We start from the raw sequence: 23,027 nt of genomic DNA on the forward strand, positions 1-23,027 counted from the left end.
GAGATTCTCGGATCAGTGTCCTATATAAAGGATTCAACAGCTAAAGTTGATGCACATGAGATAGCTATTGAAATGACAAGAATTATGGAAAGAGACTTGCCAATGATGAAAGGTCACTGTTGCCAGCAACTAGTGGACATCACTAAAGAGTGCCCTTCATGCTCCTTGTATTGACCATGTAGCTACCACACTAGATGGGACACACGGACTTACATCGGTCCCCTTTTGTTCTTGAGGTATGCTTTTACTGCTGTGGACATGGCTACAGGACTTTCATTAGCTTTCCCAGTGGGGAAGGTGAACCAGAGGGCCACCATCAGCTGTTTGGAAAGGGTGTGACTCTGTATGACATACCTACACAAACAGACAGTGATTGGGGGACCCCTTTCACTGAACAAATGACCTGAGCATGGGCTAAGGACTATAAAATCTCTACAACAAAAAGGCTTTATCAGGCCCTAACCCACTTGAACTCTACATAGAGAGCTGCAGCCCCACTCCTACTGAAATGCTAAGGACCAGACCAATGCAAACATGGAGAATCCAAGTTAAAGGGCCAGCTGCTTTACAGCCTAAATGGGGAAATAGTAATAATTTGTTGTTGTTTGTGCCTCAAACCACATAAAATGGGGAAAACGAGGTCAATTGGCCTTGTTGCTGGCCTATGCAGCCACATTGGTTAGGAATCCTAAGTCCCAAGGGAATAGGAGTTACCCAAAATATTGTAATCAGACTTAAATTCCTGTTAAAATCTTAATCACCAATCTGGGTCTCATATTCCCATGGGAACTTTATGCATAAATCTGGACCCTTCTTATGCCCAGATTAATAATTAAATGCCTGGTATTTAAAACCTGCCCTTAATGTTCCTCTGTCTGGTACCTTGCTGTCAACTAAATGAACTCTAGCAAATATACTGGTATATCAGCAGAAATTATCCCTTATTTTTCCCCATAAACATCTTTCTTTTCACCTAGCAAATACCTTCCTACAGTGGGCTTCAGCAGTAACTCAAGCCCACAATCGAACCCAATGTTAATTTTGCACAGATTTGTCATCTTCAGACACTATTGGCATTCCTTGGACTGTGATCCCTGTGAATTATACTGCATGGAATACCCTGCTGGCCTGGCAGAATTCAGCAATTATCAGTAGTCTCCTTGTCTAAATGGTTTAATTCCCTTTCTTGGCCCCGGTGGCATCTCTTTGTGAAGTTGTTATCTCAGTGAGGGGTACTTCTAGTGTTCTGTTGTCTATAAATGCAAAGTCTGTCCTATGGTCAGGGTAGTCTGCTGCATGGGAGTAGACTGTGGGGATCTGGAGCCTGGGCCCTCTCCCCTCCATAGTGATTTCATGTAGCTGCCTATTTGACCTGGTCAGATATTAAAAGTCATCAGACCTCCCCAGGGGAGAAAAAAATTTATTGTAAACAGAGCATTGTACTCCCCTCCCCTGATCAATGTTAATAACAAATCTATTAACCCTTGTATCACAAGACTCTGCCACAACTCTGTTCTCACACCCTCCTTATCCTAACCTTTATAAACCACCCCCTGGTACCCCCTGCTTTTGCGAAACACTAAATTCCATCTATTCCGCCCAGCTGCCACCATGGAACAATCATATCTCCTGTAAGTAAATCCTATTAAACTCATGCCTAACTCCATGCCTGGTGTGTTCTTTGGTCTTAGGGCTAAAAATACGGTTAAATGCTCTTTCTTAAGTCAAAGTAGTCTGGATCACCTGGGAGTGGTTTTCTATTAGCTTTATGTGAGCCACAGAATAAAGAACTTTTATTTGTTTCCGACAAGTCCTGGATTGGAGATCAATAGATGGATATAAATAATTTTTAATTAATTTTCACTAAAAAGCTGGCTGGAATTCAAACAGAAATGGTAACTAAGAAAGATGACATTTGATGAGTTCAGAGGTGTCAGAAGAACTAGAAGCACAGTATCTTAGAGCAAAAAGGATAACAGAGATGATCCAGCCCAACCCCACTCCCCACAAGAGTGGCAATCCCTCTACACCATACCACTCCTATAGTTTCTTCTACTTGGACCCTTCCAATCTTAGGGAAATGGCTCCTTCACAAGGCTATCATTTTTCATTATTAGAACCCAGTTGTTATCAGAATTTTTCTTCCTTATTTTAAACTTATTTCCCTGGAATTTCCACTATGGGGTCTAGTTATTGCCATCTGAGGCTACAAAAAATTTAACTGAATCCCCTTTCTGCACAAAAGCCCCCAAAACTCTTGCATTCAGGAGTTTCATCTGTTTCTGATACGATATAGCTTCTGAAGCCCTCATTCCAGCCACCTTTCTCAAGATACAGAATAATTCCCATGTGCTAAGGCAGTAAAGCCAATGTTTAACACATCATCTGACTAATGAAGAATAATTAGAATACTTATTTCCCATGATCTACTTTTCTATTTTTGCAACCTAATATCATGTTAACTTTTTTAGCAGACATTTCCTATGCTTGGAATACCTATTAAAAGCTTGTGGTCCAATCACTTCTCAGCCTCTCAGCTAATATCAAGTGTAAAATCTTGTGGCCCATTATAACCCTCTGACGTTTCTTTTCACATGAAGTGTTGCCAAAAGAGATATCCCCTATCTGCACATGTGCTAGAGTGTCTGCTAATCTCAGGTCTTCCTATGGATCACTGGATAATCAATGACTGGTTGATTTCACTTTATTGAATTATAAAGTGGCTCTATGTCCTGGAAAATATGTGTTCCTCTTCTAAAGAACAGTCTATTTATAACCACAATCTTCTCAAAGGACCTGAGGTAACCAGGCAATTTACCTTTCTAGAAGCAAATCCTTATCCATAGCCTTCCCTTCTTCTTACCAAGTGCCCTCTAGTCCCTGTTCCAACAATTAAATACCCACCTAATTAATCTTCTTTCCTCCCACCCAAGTTGTTTGAGCTCTTTCTCTTTTTTAAAACAACTGGGCAGGTCAAGAAACCCAACCCTCTCTACCAAGCAGAGCCCCGCCTCTGCCCCTGGGTGGCCTGGAGTTGAAGGCCAAAAGGGGAGAGGAAAGTTCAAACTGCTACTTCAGGCAAGAGCACAGAGCACAAGCCCAGCCTACCTTATCCAGAGGGAAGGCAAAGGGTCACTCTAAAAATTGCTGCTGGGGGATTGTCAGGTGATTGCTGCTTGCTCCCCACTGAGTTTTCCTTCTCTCTCTCTCTCTCTCTCTCTCTCTCTCTCCCTCTCCCTCTCCCTCTCCCTCTCCCTCTCCCTCTCCCTCTCTCTATCTCTATCTCTCTCTCTCTCTCTCTCTCTCTCTCTCTCTCTCTCTCTCTCTCTCTCTCTCTCTTTCTCTCTCTCACTAGATTGCTTCCCAAGAGGAGACTGCGGCTGAAACTTCATCATCACAGCTCAGGAACAGCACTTCACACAGCCGCAAGGGTAAGTAGCTGGGGCCATACTCATTAATTCCTGTCTTCCAGATTCTGAGGTGTATATGGGGTGTGGGGTGAGTGGAGGTGGGGTGTCTGAAGGTATGTAGTTATAGAGATATTCTACCAAAAGGAGTTTACAGCTGGGCCAGGTTGTTCATGTTCCTGATCTGATCTGAAGTGGGAAGCCAGAAAACATTTTCTTGAAATCTAAGGAATGTGATGAATTAGGAGAATGTCACAGTAATAGAAATGCAAGATACCAATGATACTTTTAATTTCTGACAATAACTTTAAGTCTATAAAGCTTAAAGTATGTTTTTCTTCCACTATTTTACAGAGAATGGGAGGGAAAAAATAAAATTCTTAGGTTTTGTTCATGAAGTTTAGAATTCCGTTGTTTTTTTTTCTATCAGGAATCATTTAAACATTTGGTATCTGATACATTTAAATAAAATGTAAAGTCTCCATTTAACTAAATTGGGAGCATAAAAATCAGACAACTCTTTGAATTCCCAGAAATACAACCTACTGACAAAATAGAACCCCCCCCCAAATTCTCTCATTTGACTATAAAACAGGTTCTTGTTTTAAATGTGCACTTATGACTATACTGATATATTTTATATTAAAAATCATATTGGAAATTTTAAACAATAAAGTGGAAACCCCCCTTAAGTTGGACTTAAAACAAGTGAGAAGGAGAAGCCGAGAATGTTTCTATTCCTGGAGGCTGAACTGATGAGCCCTGACAGATGCAGCAAATGGAATGTGGCAGGGACTGGGAGCACGAGCAGCTGATTTGCCCCTTTGGCAAGGAGACGCTCTGGGATCCCAACTCATTTTAACATGAGAGTGACAGTGATACTTTAGCACACATGGCTTTTCAGCTTGCTCTGTGTAGTCTCTCCCAGGAGGCTAGGGTAAGGGACAGTGGGAAAGAAAAGTGTTCTTAAAGATAAAGTGACAACTCTTTCCTATAATCAGTTCTAGGAGCTTTCATCTGGGAACTGTTTCAAACTAGGAGAAACTTGATTTAGTAAGATAATTTTCCATGGTTTTGCATACTCATAGGAGAGGGTAGAATTATGTTACCATTCATTTCTTAGTAACATTATTCTCAGCTCCATGTTATGGATCTATTTTCAGTTATGAACCCTTTTGAGAATCTCATGAAAGCACTGGGCCCACTCTAAGAAAAATACATATAAACACATATGCACAACATGTTTCATAATATTCCCAAGGGGTCACAGACCCACCTGAAAACCAACCCAGAGCAGGAATGCCAGATAAAATACAGGATACCCACCTACATTTGAATTTCAGATAAACAAATCAAATTTCAGTATAACTGTATCTCAAATATTGCATGGGATATACTTACACTAAAAATGAATCATTCAAATTTAACTGGATGTCCTGTATTTTTATTTGCTAAATCTGGTAACCCATATCTGAACATCCAGGTCTGGGGTAAAGAACCCCTGTCTCAGCTGGTTCATCCATATCTGATAATGAATTGATTCTAGGGTTTGGGGAAGTCATATTGAAAGAAGTGATGCAAAATCAGACTTTAACAATCCTGACAGCAAAAGCCAGCGATGTATTCTTTTCATTTCTTTTCCCTATCTGTTGTTTTGTGTGTAGGATTTCAGATGTTTTGTCTTCTAGTTCACTAATCCTTTCTTCTGCCTCTTTAAATCAGCTGTTGTATGTCGCCATTGTGTTTTTCATCTCCTCTACTATGCCTTTCATTCCCTAAGTTCTGCCATTTGTTTTTTCCAGCTTTCAAGTTCTTCTGTGTATTCTTATATATATTCAGTGTCTTCTTTATATCCTTCATCTCTTTTGCCACATTTCCTTCATATTTGATTTAGATTTGTTTAAACATCTTTAATTAGTTGTTTCAACTCCTGTATCTCATTTGATTGTCAGTTTGTTCTTTGACTAGGCCAAACCTTCAAGCATCCTGGTATGACTTGTGATTTTTTGCTGGTGTGTTGGCTTCTGATTTCCTTGATTTGTTTATTCTGGAGGTCAGTTTATCTCTTTTACCTAGGATTTTCTTGTTGACTGGCTTTGCTCTCTATCTATTCTTTGACATTCAGTTCAACTTATTCTAGACCTCTAGCATAGCTTCTGTTTGATCAGAATTTTTCAGCTCTTGTTTTTCTGGTTCTTGTCCTGCCTATATGGAAGGTATTTTTGAGGAGGGCCTCCCCAGATAGGATTGACCCCAATCAGATTTTCCCAGACAAGACAGGCCCAGGACTCAGGAAGAGGGTGTAATCAGTATCAGGGTTCCCTGGGGATGATACCCAGCAGGCTTTTGGTCTTTCCTGTGAAGCCTCTTGATTCTGTTTTTCTCTATCCTGCCCAGCAGGTGGCTCTCATCAGCCTGCAGCTCCCCACTGGCATAAAGTGGTACATACCTTTAATTCTCAGCAGACCCTGCCTCAGTCAGGGTCGTGAGATAGAGGCTGAGGCAGAAGGCAGGCTTAAACTGTTTCAGTTTTCCAGCCCCTAGGGCCTGAATTCTCTGAATGAGAGCTGCCACTTGTGCTGGGCCCTGCCCAACCCCCCTTTCTTGGGAGAAGATACACCCTTTGGGGAATTATCTCCTTCACCTGACTACTTTGTCTCTCAGATATTCCTTAACTCCATCCTTGCATGGGGCAGTGCTGACAACAGAAAAAGCCTCCTACTTTCTTTATGCTAAAATGCAAACCAAAAAGAATCCTTTTCAGAGTCAGTCCCCAGCCCCCAGTTTGCCAATCGATAGCTGGAAATGGTACCTGGTTCTATGTACCCCTTTTCTCGGGCCACAGCCATTTTCTAGTATTCTGCACCCAGCCAATTCCAAATGCCTGTGTTTTGTTTTTGTTTTTTCTTCCATCAGCTCTGCCTTCTCTCTGCTGCAGAAAGAGCTCTGGGTTCCTTTCTTGCTTTCTCTGGGTTTATCTGTACTCAGAGCTTGTATTCAGCAGTCTGAATTTGTTAATTAAATTTGTAATTGTAGCTTGATTGAGCTACCTTCCCTTGCTTCTAGTAGAGACTGCTTCTTTTTCCCATGGGTAAGTGATTCCAGACCAGCCTACTGTGCTAATGGGGAAGGGGTGCTAGCCTCCACAGATTGGGAGACTGACTGACTTCTGCACTGTGATCTTGACCCTTTCCACCTGTTCTATACTGGTATACAATGTGTGTCTGGTCACAGAAGCCCACCAAATAGTTGTTCCAGACAGTTCCTGGCTATTTACTAGCTGCCCTAGAGGATGACTGAAATTCCACACCTCCCTACATTGCCATCTTTCTCTGCCTCCAGCAATGTATTCTTAACTCTGTAAAATTTTAGAACTAAGAGAGACATATCTCTTTATTTAAAAGATAATTAAAATGAAATCCTGAAAGATCAAATTTTTTCCCAAGGTCTATTAAATGGCTAGAGCAGAATGAACACTAACACCCCATTTTTTGGTTCTATGAAAACCAAAGAGAAATCAGTCTTAAAGCTTGAAAATTCTGTATCTACTCCTACCCCCAAACACACACATACACACACACACACACACACACACACACACACATATACAGAAAAACTAGGAAGAAAAAAGAGCTATTTCATTAGTTTTCAACAAAACCAGAACTAAAAATTTGAATGTTGGATCTTTGAAATCTTGTATTCAGGCTTGGAGAATAGCACCAAGGTTAAGTTTATGTAAAGAGTCAATAATCTTTTAAATACAGGCCAGGCATGGGCCTCTGACTAAGTTGAAGCATATGAAATTGATAATATTTAATTTTTTTTTTAAATAATAATTTCAAGTTCAACCTAACATTTAAAAGGAAATGCTTAGGTTCTCTGATCAACAAATTCATGTAAATACTTCTGGACCCATTTATATTCTTGGCTTAACCAACCTATTGGAGTTTCATATTCTTATTCTTCCCAATAGAATAAAGAAATCTACAGGGTCTCTTTGTCCCCCCAAATTTATTTTATATTCAAAGAGGAAATTCTTTTATTTCGGTATTTGGAGCTATAAAGAAACATTTCATGTTCTCCATGAGCAAATTTTGATTTTATAAACTTCAGTTCTACATCACTCAGTCTATCTTCTCATTCTGGAAAGAGCTAACTCTAATCTACTACAGATGTTAAACTATCCTAGATTTAAGTGAGGCAATAAAGGGGGTTGGGGTCAAATTCAGGTTTAAATTTTTGCTCCATTACATACTACACACTTGAGTAAACTTCAACATGTTTTTATGTTCTCTGAATCATAATTTCCTCATTTGTAAAATGAACATAATATAACCTACTTTTAGGATTGTTGTCATGCTTAAATTTAAAAAATAAAAATTTGTAAAGTACTTAGCCTGCAGCGCAGCACAGAGTAAGCTCCCAATTTGTAAATACTAGCTATTTGATTATTATTTTAGGTAGAAATGGAGGTATCAGTTTACATTTAAAGTAGATTCATAATTGGTGATTTATATTTAGGAATTAATTATTCACATGCTAAACTTAAACTTGGCAAATACAAAAGATGTGAAGAATATGATTTACCTAACTCTGCTCAGCTGTTTATAAGGTGTCTAAAACATGATACTTCTGTCATAGAAATGGCCCAATAGCCAGGATCTGCAGGTGGGCAGCGGGGAGAGGAGCATGGAATTGCCTCTCAGATATCATTCTGCCTAGTTTTTAATGTGCGGCTCTTCCAGGGTATCCAAGAGGCTGCTCAGGGTGAATGTGGGTGGACCACAGTAGGAGAGAGGCAGTGGTGGCCATAACCAGGGAAGGCGAGTTGATCTGGGTTCCCTCCATGGGTGTAGAGATAGCTCCCCCCAGTAGCATAAGGGCCCTTCTATAACCCTGTGCACCCTGTGCAAAGTCTCTTCTTTCACCCAAAAAGGGAAGGGACAGAAAGAGACCTGTAGTGCCTTTAAATAGCTGCTCATTGCATTACACAACCTTAGATACTATGGCTAGACCTGCTCCTCTTTCTAGTGTTTCCTATATGGTAGGGACAGTGTGGAAAGTGCAAGGCACTAACAATCCCAGGCGGAGCCTTCAGAGCTCTTCCTCCCTTTGAACGCAAGTGGGTTCCCAACTTCCCTTAGGGAGGGAGAATGTAAACTGTTGTGCTTTAGGGAAAATGAATTAACAGTCTTGAAACTTTCCAAGCCAGGGCCAACTCAGTGAGGTGCACTCACCAGGCAGACCATAACTTTAAGTCAAAGCCTTCCCTCGGGGACTATAACAAAGGTGATTGCCCTGGCTACCATGCTTGGGGAGTCTCTGAGCAGCTGGCCACAAAGCACTCACTTGATTAAAAAAAAAAAAACAAAAAAACTTAACAACAACAACAATAAGTAAAATCCTCATCCAACTTTGAGTTAATATACAGATTGAATTTAAAATAATTGAATGCTTTAATAATTTATTACTCAGTGTCTAGATTAGACTCTAGATTATATAGGAACATATATAGATATACAATTAATTTTTGCACCACCTTTTCCTCACAGCCTCAAGGAAACAAAAGACCACATTTTGTTTGTCATTTTGTCCATCATTGGCAATCAGGTACAAGGGACTGGGATGAATCAGACTCCTGGGAGTAATGGGTGCCATGTGACCCAAGGGATGCATAGTGAGCATTTGTGTGATTGTAGAAAAAAACTGGAGTCCCTGCACAAATTGCTTTTGATTAAATGTTCCACTTATGTCCTAGTTACTGAGTAATAAATTTCCTCAAATATTCAGTTCTTTTTAATCACCTGCAATTAACATACCATCAGCCTGGAAGCCTAGCACTATGACCAAATAAATAAATGAAAGTAAATGAAATTGTTCCACATTCCTTTCATACAAACATGTACTCCTTAGGCTGCCGTTCTATAACTTTTTCCTTTAAGGCTGCCTTTACTCTTCATTTAAACGTGACTGTTGAAAAATGCTGGTTGGTCAAGCGCACACACCCAGTATGACTTGCCTGTGTCTGTACTCCCCAGAGAGACCTCAGTATGAGAGGCCTGGAGTTTGTTGAAGGCTTCCCTGTCTGCCCTGTGAGAACAGAGCTTCTGGGTTTCGATCCACATAATAAGGGAGATAGTTGTATCCGTAATAGGGCCAGAGTGCACAATGCAGCTGCTCTTACTCATTCTTACTGGCCTGCAGTCCTCCTTAAACTGAGAAAAGCAGTGGCTGGAGCCTCAGGCAGGGTTGATGGAAGGTGTAGAGAGCAGGGCCAGTGAAAGAGCCCATCTCAGGATGTAGGAGCCATGAACATCTCTGTAGCCTTAATGACAGCATGAAAGCTTTGTCCGGCTTTGAAGGAGAGGCCCTGAGGGGCCTGCAGTGTCCTTACTGGAGGGACATGGCTCAGATTGAGGACACTGGTGCAGGTGGATGGAAAACCTCACATCTGAGGTGCAGACCCAGGAAGAGGATGTAATAGCAGCTCTAGTGGAGAAAGTAAATTTATGAGTATGTCTGGGAAAATACGGCCACTGAGGAAATTGTCTTTAGACTCTGATTTCAGAGGTCTCTTAAGTGGTCTCCTGCATTTCTCTTCCTCTACCACTCCTAGAGTTAGAGAAGACAGTTCTCTCTACAAAGTGATTTTTAGGTCTCTAAACGTCCTCTCTTATTTAAAACAGAACAAAAGTAAAATATGCTCCACAGTGGCTACTCTCTTAAAAATTTGTATGTGTTATAGAGGGACACTGTTAAAATACCCACGCATACCTGTGAGGAAGAGTAGATTTGCCCACTAACTGATTAGCTTGGACTCATTTGTCAGACTAGCTAGTGTGTCACCCAGCAGGGCCCTGGAGAAATAGAATAAGGGCAGGAGAATTTTAAAAAGAGGAGAGGGTCATGAAAGTTTCCATGAACATAGCAATCCAGGGGTCAACTCAACAGAGGAGACATCCCTAGCACCCCACAGACAGCATGAAGATCCCACAAAGAAGAAAGAGAAGGTGTCAAAGAAATAAGAGGAGTGCCAAGGAAGAACTTTTATGGATTTCACTACTTTCCCTAGACTCAGTGTACCCTCTCCCTCCCTGAAATGTCTTAATTCTTCTCTATTACATTCTAATCACATTCAAACCCATCATGGCTCCCAACCTCCTTTATGGCATGGCCCAATATTATCAACCCATCTGTCTTCCTCATGACTCCAGTCATCTTAATCTGCCCATACCATGCTGAGTCAAGCCTTCCTGAAACTTGAGGCATTTCCTCTACTTGTAATGTTTTTCTTACTCTTCTACCTACTATTCCTAAAAACCTTTCAGTTACCAGGACCCAGCAAGATTCACATTACTTTTAAATATTCCTATCCTAACACCACCCCATCAAAATAGTCCCCTTAATTGGAACATTTATGCCCAGGCACACAGAGTGGATCTGTTCCAGGTAATCTGTCATTTTGCTTATATGACCTATAACCAAAATAACCCGTTTTCTTGGCTTCCAGGGTTACTTCTATTCATATTCAAATTAAAATAATCTGTTCCTCAGTCTGTATGATTACACAAATTCCATTTCTCTCCCTGATATTTTCAAAAATCCCTTAGAAATATTTACATGCTCCAGAAAACTACCCTGGCTGCTGTCTACCAAGTCTCATCTCCAGCCACTTTTCTACACTTGTCCCACATTACCTCCTGATGCACATGTCTGCTCTTCCATGATGCAGCAGCTTTCTCTAATCCACTTTACCCCAAAGCTCAGACAAGTTCTTTCCTTTATTCTTGAAGACACAGCTAGCAAATGTTTTTGCTTTTAATGAAAATAGTTCAAACTTGTGGAACACTCATTCTTTGCCAGATCCTCTGCTAGGTGCTATACAGATATTTCCTCTTTAAGCTTTCATGAAAATCCTATGAGGCAGGCACTATTATTATCTTCACATTAGAAATAAGTCACTGGAAGCTATGAGAGGTTAGATAACCTACTGAAGGTCATATCATGGTAAGCAGTAGAAGTGGCATTTATATTGCATTTTCAATATTCTTCAGTTTGAAATATCATCTAATTTCCTTTGTCATTTCTTCTTTGTTTCGTGGGCTATTTAGAAGTGTGTTGCTGAATTTCTAAATGTCAGAGGTTTTCCTAAGTATTTTATTGTTAATTTCTAATTTAATTCCATTGTGATCAGAGAATATACTCTGACTTTGATGCTTTTAAATTTACTGAGATACATTTTGTGGCCAAGAATATGTGCTTAAAGTACTTAAAGTGCTTAAAGTACTGCATGCACTTCAGAAGAATGTGCATTCTGCAGTTGTTAGGTGTAATGTCCTATAAATATCAATTAAGTCATGGTGATCAACAGTGTGATTCAGATAATTGATGTCTTTACTCATTTTCTATTTGTTCTATTGCTGAGAGAGAGGGATTAATATTTCAAATATGATTGTAGAATTGCCTACACTTCACTTTAATTCTGTCACCTGTTGCTTCATATATTTTGAAGCTTTGTTATTAGGCACGTACACATTTTAGGATTATGTCTTCATGACTAACTGACCCTTTTATTGTTATAAAACCCCCTCTTTATCACTGGCAATAGTTTTATCTGATATTAATGTAGCCACTGCAACCTTCATATGCTGTACTGTTTCCATGGTAAATCTTTTTCCATCTATTTACTTTCTAATTATTTGTGTATATTTATAGTGAAACTCTTGTAGGCAGCATATATTTGGGTCTTCCTTTTCTTATCCATGCTGACAATCTATGCCTTTTAAGTAAAGTGTTTAGACCATTAACATTTAATATAATTGTTAATATGGTTGGATTTAGATTTATCGTTGTTTTCTGTTTGTCACCTCTAGTTTTTGTTCCTCTATTTCAACTTTCCTGCCTTCTTTCTGAATTCCACTTAAATTTATATATTGGTTTTTTATCTATACTGCTTTGCTTTCTTTTAAATGGTTGGCCTAGAGATCTGCTGTCTAATATAAGAACCACCGGTCACATAACTTTTGATCACTTGAAATATGGCTAGTGTAAAATAAGATGTACTGTAACTGTAAAATATGCACTGAATTTTGAAGACTTAGTAGGAAAACAAGAATGTAAAATATCATACTAATAATTTTTACAGTGATTAAATGTTGAAGTGATGTTTTTTATGTATTAGGTTGAAAAATATATTATTAAAATTAATTTCACATATTTCTTTCTACTTTTTTAAGTGGGTACTGGAAAATTTTAAACTGCATATATGGCTCATTTTATATTTGTATAAGACAGCACAGCTCTAGAGATTTCAATATGCAAAGTTAAATTTTCACAAACTACAAAAGTTAATATTGTACCACTTCTTATAAAAATAAAGAAACCTTGCAAATGAATAGACTCATTTGCCAGCATCACCCCATCTTTTATGCTGCAACTGTCAAATGTACTACATGTACATATGTTATAATCCTCACAAGACAACATTAACATTTTTGCCTTGATGTGCCATAAGCATTTTAAATAACTTTAGGGAAAAAATCTTTTATATTCATCCAGATATTACCATCTCTGACATTCTTAATTCTTTTCTGAAGATTCAAGTTTCCACCTGGCATCATTTCATTTTAGCTAGAAGAACTTCCTGTAGCATTTCTTGACTGTGTGTCTGCTGTCAATGAAGCTATGTTTTTGTTTTTGTTTTTGTTTTTCATCTAGAAATGTCTTTATTTCACCTTCATTTTTAAAGAACATATTCCCTGTATAGAATTCTGGGTTGACAGTTGTTTTCTTTCAGTACTTTATAGATGATGGTTTGCTGTTCTTGCTGTTCTTTCTCTTTATCTTTGGTTTTCAGTAGTATGATCAGGATTAACCTAAGTATGGGTTTCTTTGCATTTATCCTACTTGGAGTAGGAAGAGTTATGGAATTTTTAAAATACATATTCCAGTATTAAAAGTATTTAAATTGAGGATCTTTCAAGGAGAATTAAAGCCTAGTTTTACCCCTCAGGATGAAATCAATGGCAAGATTTAACATATACTCATACATACCACATACAAACCATAAAACACCTGAATATCTAAATGTCTATCAGTAGGGGAATATTGGATAAATTATTACACATCCTTACTAAGGGATACCATATCATATGTTATGCCAATACTATGCCATAGAGAATGAGGTAAATTTATGCATATATTGATATGGAAAGAGGTACATGAGTTACTGCTAGATATAAAGAACAAATTGCTGAACAATGTATTATAAACTTGTTTTAATGTAAGTACTCATATAGTGGTATGCTGAAGGTCTTATATGGGCTTACAAGAGCTGACTGTTAAATTTTCAGGAATTTAGCAAGCTAGTTGAAATCAGCACTAAAGATAGTGTCATATTACAAATTAGTGTTTTTCCCCTCCAGAGAATTGTTTTGCCAGTTGTTCAAAAATATACAGATATAAATTTATATAAGCATATACAATTAACTGTTGTATACCAAACTGTGAATTGTTGAATTACACATATCAATTGTACAATTTAAAAAAAAGAAGGAGCAAGTTAGCAACACCAGTAATTTCACCAAAAAAAGTGAATGCTACCTTGCTATAAATCAAATCCAATTTAAGATCCAGTGACTTCTGGGGAAGATGGCAGAGTAGGAGCTACAGGACTCAGTTCTTCTATCAAACAACTATTTACCAGACAGGAACTTCTGAAACAACTATTTGGAAACCCCAGAGGTCAGAAAAACACTGTATAGCATCCAGAGAAGAGCAGGAGGAAGAGAGTGATAAATTACAGAAAGAATTGTAAATTGCTCTCTCCACATGGTGACTACTGGCACCTATCCCCCACATTCATGGCAAGCCACCATGGGGTCCAGACTCTGACTAGTTGCTGGTAACAGGAATATAAAAACCCTCTTCCCTAAGATCAGGGGTGGGCATGGCTGATCACTGATTGTAGCTTTTGATTAGCGAATTTGGGTTACTGGGCTGGCTCTGAGGGCAGCTATTATTTCAACCCATCCTGGATAAAGATGACAGCAGCCATTGTTTCAACCCTGTCCCAACAAAGACAGCAGCAGCCATTGATTCAACTTTCTCCTGACAGGGGTGGAGGCAGTGGAGATTTAAAGACCCAGCACTTCCTCAGGGCTGCATTTGCTGGGCAGGCCAGGAAAGCTCAGCTTCAGGGAGCAAGCAGAGTAGCTTTTGGAGGCCTTCCTAATCCTCTCCACAGGGCATTTTGGAGCCAGTCTACACTCCCTTTTTGGGTCCCTGGCCTTGTGTTGGCCTGGGAAAAACCAACTTGGGAAAGTCCCCTCCTGGGTGACCCTCCTCTCAGAATTTGCACTCCAGACCAAAGCAGCATTAGACAAAAAAAAAGAATGCAAAACACACAAAAAAAATCTATAAAGATAGATGGCCTAAAACAAAGGTTTCAAATACCTGAGAAAGGTAGTTCTGTCTCCTGGGAAGCAGAGGGGAAAACAAACTCCTGCAAACAGAATTCCAAAACAACTAACAACCAAAAGCCCAGGGCAAGACTCAGGCCCAGAAAGACAGGAAAAAGCTTGCACATGTCATTTGCCTTGGGCAGACCTTCCTGACAGTTGGGCTGAAACTCAAGAAAATCTCTGCCTTATCACCACCTGGTTAAAAACCAAGAAATGGACATCTTGGGAAGTAAACACCAGAAATAACATTTTAAAATATAAATATGTACAGTGTGCAAAAAAAGAGTACAAGACAAACAAAGAAACAGGAAATGATGGCCCATCCAAAGGAAGAGGATAAAAATCCAGAAAATGTCAATAAAGAAGATGAGAATATGGACATACTGAACAAAAGCCTTTTAAAAAAAGTATCTTAAAAATGCTTAAGGTGATGAGGGAAAGTACACGGAAAGAACTAAACAATATCAGGAAAACAATGAATGAGCAACACCTGGAGTTGAAGGCCACCATGACAGAAATGAAAAATGCCTAGGAGGATCTCAAGAACAGATTGGAGCTGGCAGAAGAAAGAATCAGTGAACTTGAAGAAAAGACATTTGAAATGAGTCTACCTGAAGAGCAGAAATAAAAAAGAACTAGTAAAAGCAAAAATAGCCTAAGACAGCTATGAGACAACATAAAGCACACCAATATCTGCATTATGGGAGTCCCAAAAGGTTAACAAAGAGATAAAGGGGCAGAAGGAATAGTCAAAGAAATAATGACAGAAAGCTTCCCAAACATAGCAAAAGATGTAAATATGCACATCCAAGAAGCTCAGAGAAAAACTAAACAGGAAAAGCTTGAAGAAAAATACACCGCATCATATATTGATTATGCTATCCAATGCAAAAGACAAGGAGAGAGTTCTGAAAGCTGCAAGAGAAAAGCAGCACATTATATACAAGGGAGTCCTAATTAGATTGAGTGCTGATTTCTCATCAGAAACCATGGAGGCAAGAAGGTAGTGGGTTGAAATACTTAAAATGCTGAAGGAAAACAACTGCCAGCCTGAATTTTATATCCGGTGAGACTCTCTTTCAAAAATGAGGGAGAGATTAGGACATTCTCAGAGAAACAAAAGCTGAGGGAGGTCATCACCACTAGACCTGCTCTAAAAGCAATACTAAAGGAAGTTCTTTAGACTGAGAGGAAATGACAATAGGCAGTGATTCAAAGCAGCCTAAAGAAATAAAGACCTGTGGTAAAGGTAACCATTTGGGTAATTATAAATGCCAATATTATTATATTATATTGTTTGGTATATAACTCTACTTCTTACTTTGTACAGGTGCTAAAATGCAAATGTGTAAAAAATAATGATAAATCTAGATTTTTGGACATAGAGTGTACAAAGATACAAGTGGAAACAAGTACCAAAAATGGTGAAGGGACAGAGGGGTTTAGGGAAAGTATATGTGAATGGTATTGAAGTTAGGTTGATCTCAAACCAAATATGATTGTTATACATTTAGGATGATAAATTTTAATCACATTGTAACCACAAGGAAAATAGATAAAAATATATATCCAGATAGAAATCAGAAGGCACTCAATATGGTGCAACACAAAAGGGGAAAATAAATATAAAAGTAAGCTTTAATGGAAGTGAGGTACAAAAAAAAATGTATAAGACTTGCAAAGGCTAAATAGCATAATGGCAGAAGAAAGTCCTATATTATCAGTAGTGGCTTTAAATGTAAACAGATTAAACTCTCCAGTCAAAAATCAGAGATTGGCATAATGGATTAAAAAAAGCATGACCCAACTATGCGCTGTCTGCAAGAGACTCACCTAAAAGTCAAAGATACAAGTAGGTTCTGCCCTTTTTCCCTTTTTTTCTCCTTCTGGGACACTCATGACATGTATATTCATGTACTTCATGTCATTCAGTTCTCTGAGACCCTGCTCATATTTTTCCACTTTTCCCTCTTTTCTTTTGTGTGTAGGATTTTGGATGTCCGATTTTTCTAGTTCACAAATCCTTTCTTCTGCCTCTTCAGATCTGCTGCTGTATGTGTCCATTGTGTTTTTCATCTCTTCTATTGTGCCTTTCAATCCCATAAATTCTGTCATTTGTTTTCTCAAGCATTCAAGTTCTTCTATACAGACACCCTGTGTCTTCTTTATATCCTTCATCTCTTTTGACATACTTTCTTTCAACTCATTGATTTAGAAGATTTGTTTGAACATCTTTAATTAGTTGTTTCAACTCCTGTATCTCAGTTTAGGTGTTAGTTTGTTCCTTTAACAGGGCCATATCTTTATGGTTCCTGGTATGACTCATGATTTTTTGCTATCTAGGCATCTGATTTTCTTGATTCATTTATTCTGGAGGACATTTTCTCTTATTTGCCTAGGGTTTTCTTGTTGATTGTCTTTGATCTCTATCTGTTCTTTTTCTCTCTTGCCAGCCAGTTGTCCAATCAGCTCTGCCCCTAGCCTCCCCCCAAAAATGAGGTGCCTGCAGAGGCCTGCCTCAGGGATGGGGAGTAGACACTGGGCACCCCAGCAAGGTCACGGTGTGTGGTAAAACAAGTCTGGTGGCTTGCAGTGGTGCTCTGTTTTCTACTGGCCAGCAACACCCGGGTTTATTTTAGAGCCCTGCTTTAACAGTTGGGTCATCCATATTTTATTTCTCAGCCAAAACAGGGCCAGGTTTCTGTGCAGGGAGTGTAGATCAGTTCCAGTGGTCCTAAGATAGGTTCTGCAGTCCGTTAAAAGCCCTTCAATTCCCTTTCACTTTCCATTCTGTCCAGCAGATGGCACTGTTCAGTGCCTTAATCTTCCTCAGAAGCTGTTTTACCTCTGAGCACAGGCTGTGGCTGAACAGGTGGAGCTTAAACTGCAGAATCCCTGTGCTATCACTTTGCCAGTCACAATGTGAGGCTGTATCCCCTACTTCACTTGTGGCAGAGGACTTCCCCAGCTGACCCAATTTTTCAACCATCCCCCAGGCAAGGAAATGGCTACCTGCTGCTGTTTCCCTTAGGGGTGGGGGAAAGGCTTTCAGACCCAGGGCTGGAAACACAGTCCCTGTCCACGTTTTCTCAGACACTTTGTCCCTCACTGAACTGGGCCTTGAAATGTCCTCCCCTGTCTCCCGAGTCTCCAAATGGTGGGGTCCGTCTCACTGCTGTGAGAGACTTTATAGTCTGTGTCTCTGGTGGGAGGGGTCCCAGCTGCTGTTTCTGTGCATTTCCTGTGCTGACACCAAGTGAGGGAGAGGGGAGAGGACTGGCTGGTCTAGGTCAGAAGATTCCTACCTGGTATTGTTTCTTTTTCTTCAGTTTGGCATTTGTAGGGTCCTTCTCCAGTCTATATCTTCCTCCAGAGTTCTGAACAATTCAGAATTGTCCTTTTTATTCATTGAATCTCTGGAGAGAAGTTTTCAGTAGTTGTTTACAGCACCATGTGGATGGTGTCACTCCCAGTATCACCCAGTTTTAATTTCTGTACTTTTTTATATGTTAAGGCAAGTCCTTCCTTCACTATCCTTTTATTGTAAATAAAATTGTGAAATTTCCAAAGTTCCTCCTTCAGTTGAATGGTGGAATCATCTTCTTAGGTTCCAGAGGAAAAACATTCTTATGGAGATAGTAACTGTAATTTCACTGGACTGACATCAGTCTCTCCATATAAGAATATAGAATCTTCTCTTTTAAATTCTCTGGCAAAATCCTATAGTGCTTATCTATGAGTCTGTCTAAATTCTAGTTAAGTATATCTCTGAAAATATAGTAGCTTTCATTGCTATTGAGAATAAAGTCATCTTTCCATTATATTTTCTACATTTTACATGGATTTATGAATTTTAGTATTCTATTGAGGAAAAACCTTCAGATTGGTTGTAATCCTCTTTTTCATGAAAGTAAAACAAGTTCTTCAAGTGATGCTTAAGTACTATTTTATAATTACTGTACAGATGAATCAGAGAAAGTTTGGGCATTTCTGCTATATAATAATTACTTGGCAATACAGCTAATGAGGGGTCTTATTTAATAATGTAAATCTTTCTAGAATTGTTCTCAATGCTTGATGCTAAACTGTCAAAAAATGTGCATCTAGTTTAATTCAAGTCTATAAATTAATTTTTGAGGGTTAATCCCCACTTCATGCCACAAAAAAACTGTATTATCTTATAAAAAAAAAAAGTTTCTCAATGTAGCATTTGGAAGTCTAAAGCACAATTAAAATAAAACTATGCCTTTTTTTTTTTTTTTTTTTTAGCAAGCTCTTGCCTGTGACAGTGTGTTTGCCATCATGGCACCCAAAAAGAAGACTGTCAAAAAGAACAAAGGAGATATAAATGAGATGACTATAATTGTAGAAGACAGCCCCCTAAACAAACTAAATGCTTTGAATGGGCTCCTAGAGGGAGGCAATGGCCTTAGCTGCATTTCTTCTGAATTAACAGATGCTTCTTATGGCCCCAACCTATTGGAAGGTTTAAGTAAAATGCGGCAGGAGAATTTCCTTTGTGATTTAGTCATTGGCACCAAAACCAAATCCTTTGACGTTCACAAGTCAGTGATGGCTTCATGCAGTGAGTACTTTTACAACATCCTAAAAAAAGACCCATCTACTCAAAGGGTAGATCTCAATAATATCTCACCACCTGGCCTGGCGACTGTCATTGCATATGCCTACACCGGAAAGCTAACTCTCTCCTTGTATACAATAGGAAGCATTATTTCTGCTGCTGTTTATCTTCAGATCCATACTCTTGTAAAGATGTGCAGTGATTTTTTGATACGGGAGATGAGTGTTGAGAACTGCATGTATGTTGCCAACATTGCTGAAACATACTCTCTGAAAAACGCAAAAGCAGCAACTCATAAATTTATCCGAGATAACTTCCTTGAATTTGCAGAATCAGATCAGTTTATGAAACTTACATTTGAACAAATTAATGAACTTCTCATAGATGATGACTTACAGTTGCCTTCTGAAATAGTAGCATTCCAGATTGCAATGAAGTGGTTAGAATTTGACCAAAAGAGAGTGAAACATGCTGCAGATCTTTTGAGCAATATTCGCTTTGGTACCATCTCTGCACAAGATTTGGTCAATTATGTTCAGTCTGTACCAAGAATGATGAAGGATGCCGAGTGTCACAAACTTCTTGTAGATGCTATGAACTACCACTTACTTCCATATCATCAAAACACATTACAGTCTAGGCGCACAAGAATCCGCGGGGGCTGCCGAGTTCTAGTCACTGTAGGGGGACGCCCAGGCCTTACTGAGAAGTCCCTTAGTAGAGATATCTTGTATAGAGACCCTGAAAATGGATGGAGCAAGCTTACGGAAATGCCAGCCAAGAGTTTTAATCAGTGTGTGGCTGTGATGGATGGATTTCTTTATGTGGCCGGTGGTGAAGACCAGAATGATGCAAGAAATCAAGCTAAGCATGCAGTCAGCAATTTCTGCAGGTACTTGATCCTTTGTTAGGAACTGAAATGGTTCAATATTATTGGGAAATAACCCTGCCATAGAAGTCCTATTAGCTCAGATTATGGACTCAGTAAATAAATAATAATGCCATCTTACATCTGTACAGCATTTTACAATATATAAATTGTAATATATATATATAATTGGCATATATTATGTACTCTAGATTTCTGAGCCAAGTCTGTGAAGTAGGTGGGAAAGATATGATTGTTCTGATTTTACATATAAGAAACCTGACACTCAGAAAAGTTGTACCACTAATAACTGGCAATTCACGTTTTCTCATTTCTAGTCAGGGGCTCTTCACAATACTGCCTTTCTGAAATTTAATTTTTAACACTAAGTGGTAAAGATGAAAATAATACCAAATTTCTTGTAAGTGGCTGCCATTCACTATGGTCAGATTCAAAATTGGAAAATAAGATGAGACCATCAAAAATGTGGCAACTAATTAACTTTATTTGAAGACTGAAGAGCATAGAATATGTTGATTTTTTGAAGCAGGTAGAAAGAGTAAAAGCATAAGAAATCCCTCAGAAAATAGAATTCAAAAGCCATATTATTTTTTATATATTTATGATAAAAATTAAACTTCCATATGAATGAAACACTCAAAAAGTCATGCTTATATCATGGTAGTAGTACAAAGTCAAACATAACTAAGAGCAAGATGTGATAACTTATACAATATATCATGGAAAAATATTTTGTTTTATTTCATAATATGTGTGTGTGTTATTTGTAAGAATCCCAGCAGTTAATGCTAAGTTTTGATACGGAAGTTAAACAGGAGAAAGTTGAACATCAAACTCAAAGAGTGAGTTCTGTGTTTACAATATTTCTGAACTATGAAAACAGGAAAGCATGGATTTACTGTAACTGCCTGTTTTCCTCCTGCTGCTAACTCGCTTGTTAGTATTCAAGTCACTGTTTTTGCAGTATTGATTTCAGGTTTATAGTATAACTGCAGTGCTGAGCACTAAACATAGATATATTCCTAAAGGAAAATGTCTTACCTAGTAAGTTTTGGAAAATAGAGAATCCATCAAAAGTTAAGCCTTTTTTTTTTTTTTATGCTTTTGGACATCTAACTGGGGCAATGGTTATCCATTTGAATATGGAGGAAAGAGTGGAAAGTCAATCTCTATGGGCTCTTTTCTCCAAGTGGCCTGAACAAACTAAGTGGTCTCAAGAAAGGGGGGGGTGGGGGGTGGACATGGATGTCACCAAATGCCTGCCTTGCCTTTTCCAAATGTCACAAATTTTTGCTAGTTGAGAAACAACCAGCTTCTAGGTGAGCAGCCGTGCTCGGACCCTAGTCTCCTTTCAGGATCACTAATGTTAGGATTCCCACGTTATGGTTTGCGGAGTAACTTGGGTTCCCGGATAACCACAGACAAGGTTGTCACACTTCCTCTGCCATTTCCAGATACGACCCCCGTTTCAACACCTGGATACACCTGGCCAGCATGAACCAGAAGCGCACGCACTTCAGCCTGAGCGTGTTCAACGGGCTCCTTTACGCCGTGGGCGGCCGCAACGCAGAAGGTAGTCTGGCCTCGCTGGAGTGCTACGTGCCCTCCACCAATCAGTGGCAGCAGAAGACGCCCCTGGAGGTGGCGCGCTGCTGCCATGCCAGCTCGGTCACCGATGGCCGCGTGCTGGTGACCGGTGGCTACATCGGCAACGCGTACTCGCGCTCTGTGTGTGCTTACGACCCGGCCAGCGACGCGTGGCAGGACCTGCCGAGCATGAGTACGCCGCGAGGCTGGCACTGCGCCATCACGCTGGGCGACAAGGTGTACGTGATGGGGGGCAGCCAGGTGGGGCCGCGCGGGGAGCGCGTGGACGTGTTGACCGTAGAGTGCTACAGCCCGGCATCGGGCCAATGGAGCTACGCTGCACCGCTGCAGGTGGGCGTGAGCACGGCCGGCGCCTCGGCGCTGCACGGCCGCGCCTATCTGGTGGGGGGCTGGAACGAGGGAGAGAAGAAGTACAAAAAGTGCATCCAGTGCTTCAACCCGGAGCTCAACGAGTGGACGGAAGAGGACGAGCTGCCCGAGGCCACCGTGGGCGTGTCCTGCTGTACCCTCTCGATGCCGAACAACGTGACCCGGGAATCCCGGGCCAGCTCGGTGTCTTCTGTGCCAGTTAGTATCTGAGTCCAGGTAGATGCGGGGACACAGGAAGAAAAGTATTTATTCATATGGTCCCGTGGTCGACTTTTGAGTTAGCGAAAGGAAAATATATAACATTTACTACAGTGGTTGTATTTTTAAATATAATCGATGCATATATCTTGATTTTTTTTTTTTTTAATTCCTGGTATAGCAAAATCTACCTCTGGGTCAACTTAAAAAAAAACAAAAACAAAAACAAAAATGCAGAGCCACAGCCAACAAAGGAGAGAAACAATTTATTTTAGCGGCCACTGGGTGGCAGACAGAATTCAATGTAGGCACTCTTCCAAAGTGGCATGTTTCCTAAATGTATAGTGGTTACACCCACATTTGAGATTTTTCTCCTACAATTTAGTACACATGAAGCTTACGTGAGTATGCCATTTCAGGTACAAACGTTTATCTTTTCTCTGCCTCTTTTTTTTTTCTTTAGAAAGTTGAAAATACTCATTTATAGGTTTTATTTATTTTAAAAATGGGAA

The 23,027-nt window shown here is 39.5% G+C and overlaps 1 protein-coding gene across 1 annotated transcript; it reads left to right on the top strand.

Moving 5' to 3' along the window:
• Positions 1 to 3,360: 3,360 nt before the first annotated feature.
• On the top strand, positions 3,361 to 22,603 carry KLHL31 (kelch like family member 31). The gene is made up of 3 exons (XM_037842727.1): positions 3,361 to 3,431; positions 19,139 to 20,343; positions 21,795 to 22,603. Exons 2-3 carry the CDS (start codon positions 19,172 to 19,174, stop codon positions 22,525 to 22,527), a joined length of 1,905 nt encoding a protein of 634 aa, XP_037698655.1. The 5' UTR covers positions 3,361 to 3,431; positions 19,139 to 19,171; the 3' UTR covers positions 22,528 to 22,603.
• Positions 22,604 to 23,027: the final 424 nt, after the last annotated feature.

This window comes from Choloepus didactylus, chromosome 7, assembly GCF_015220235.1.
Source record: "Choloepus didactylus isolate mChoDid1 chromosome 7, mChoDid1.pri, whole genome shotgun sequence".
NCBI lineage: Eukaryota > Metazoa > Chordata > Mammalia > Pilosa > Megalonychidae > Choloepus > Choloepus didactylus.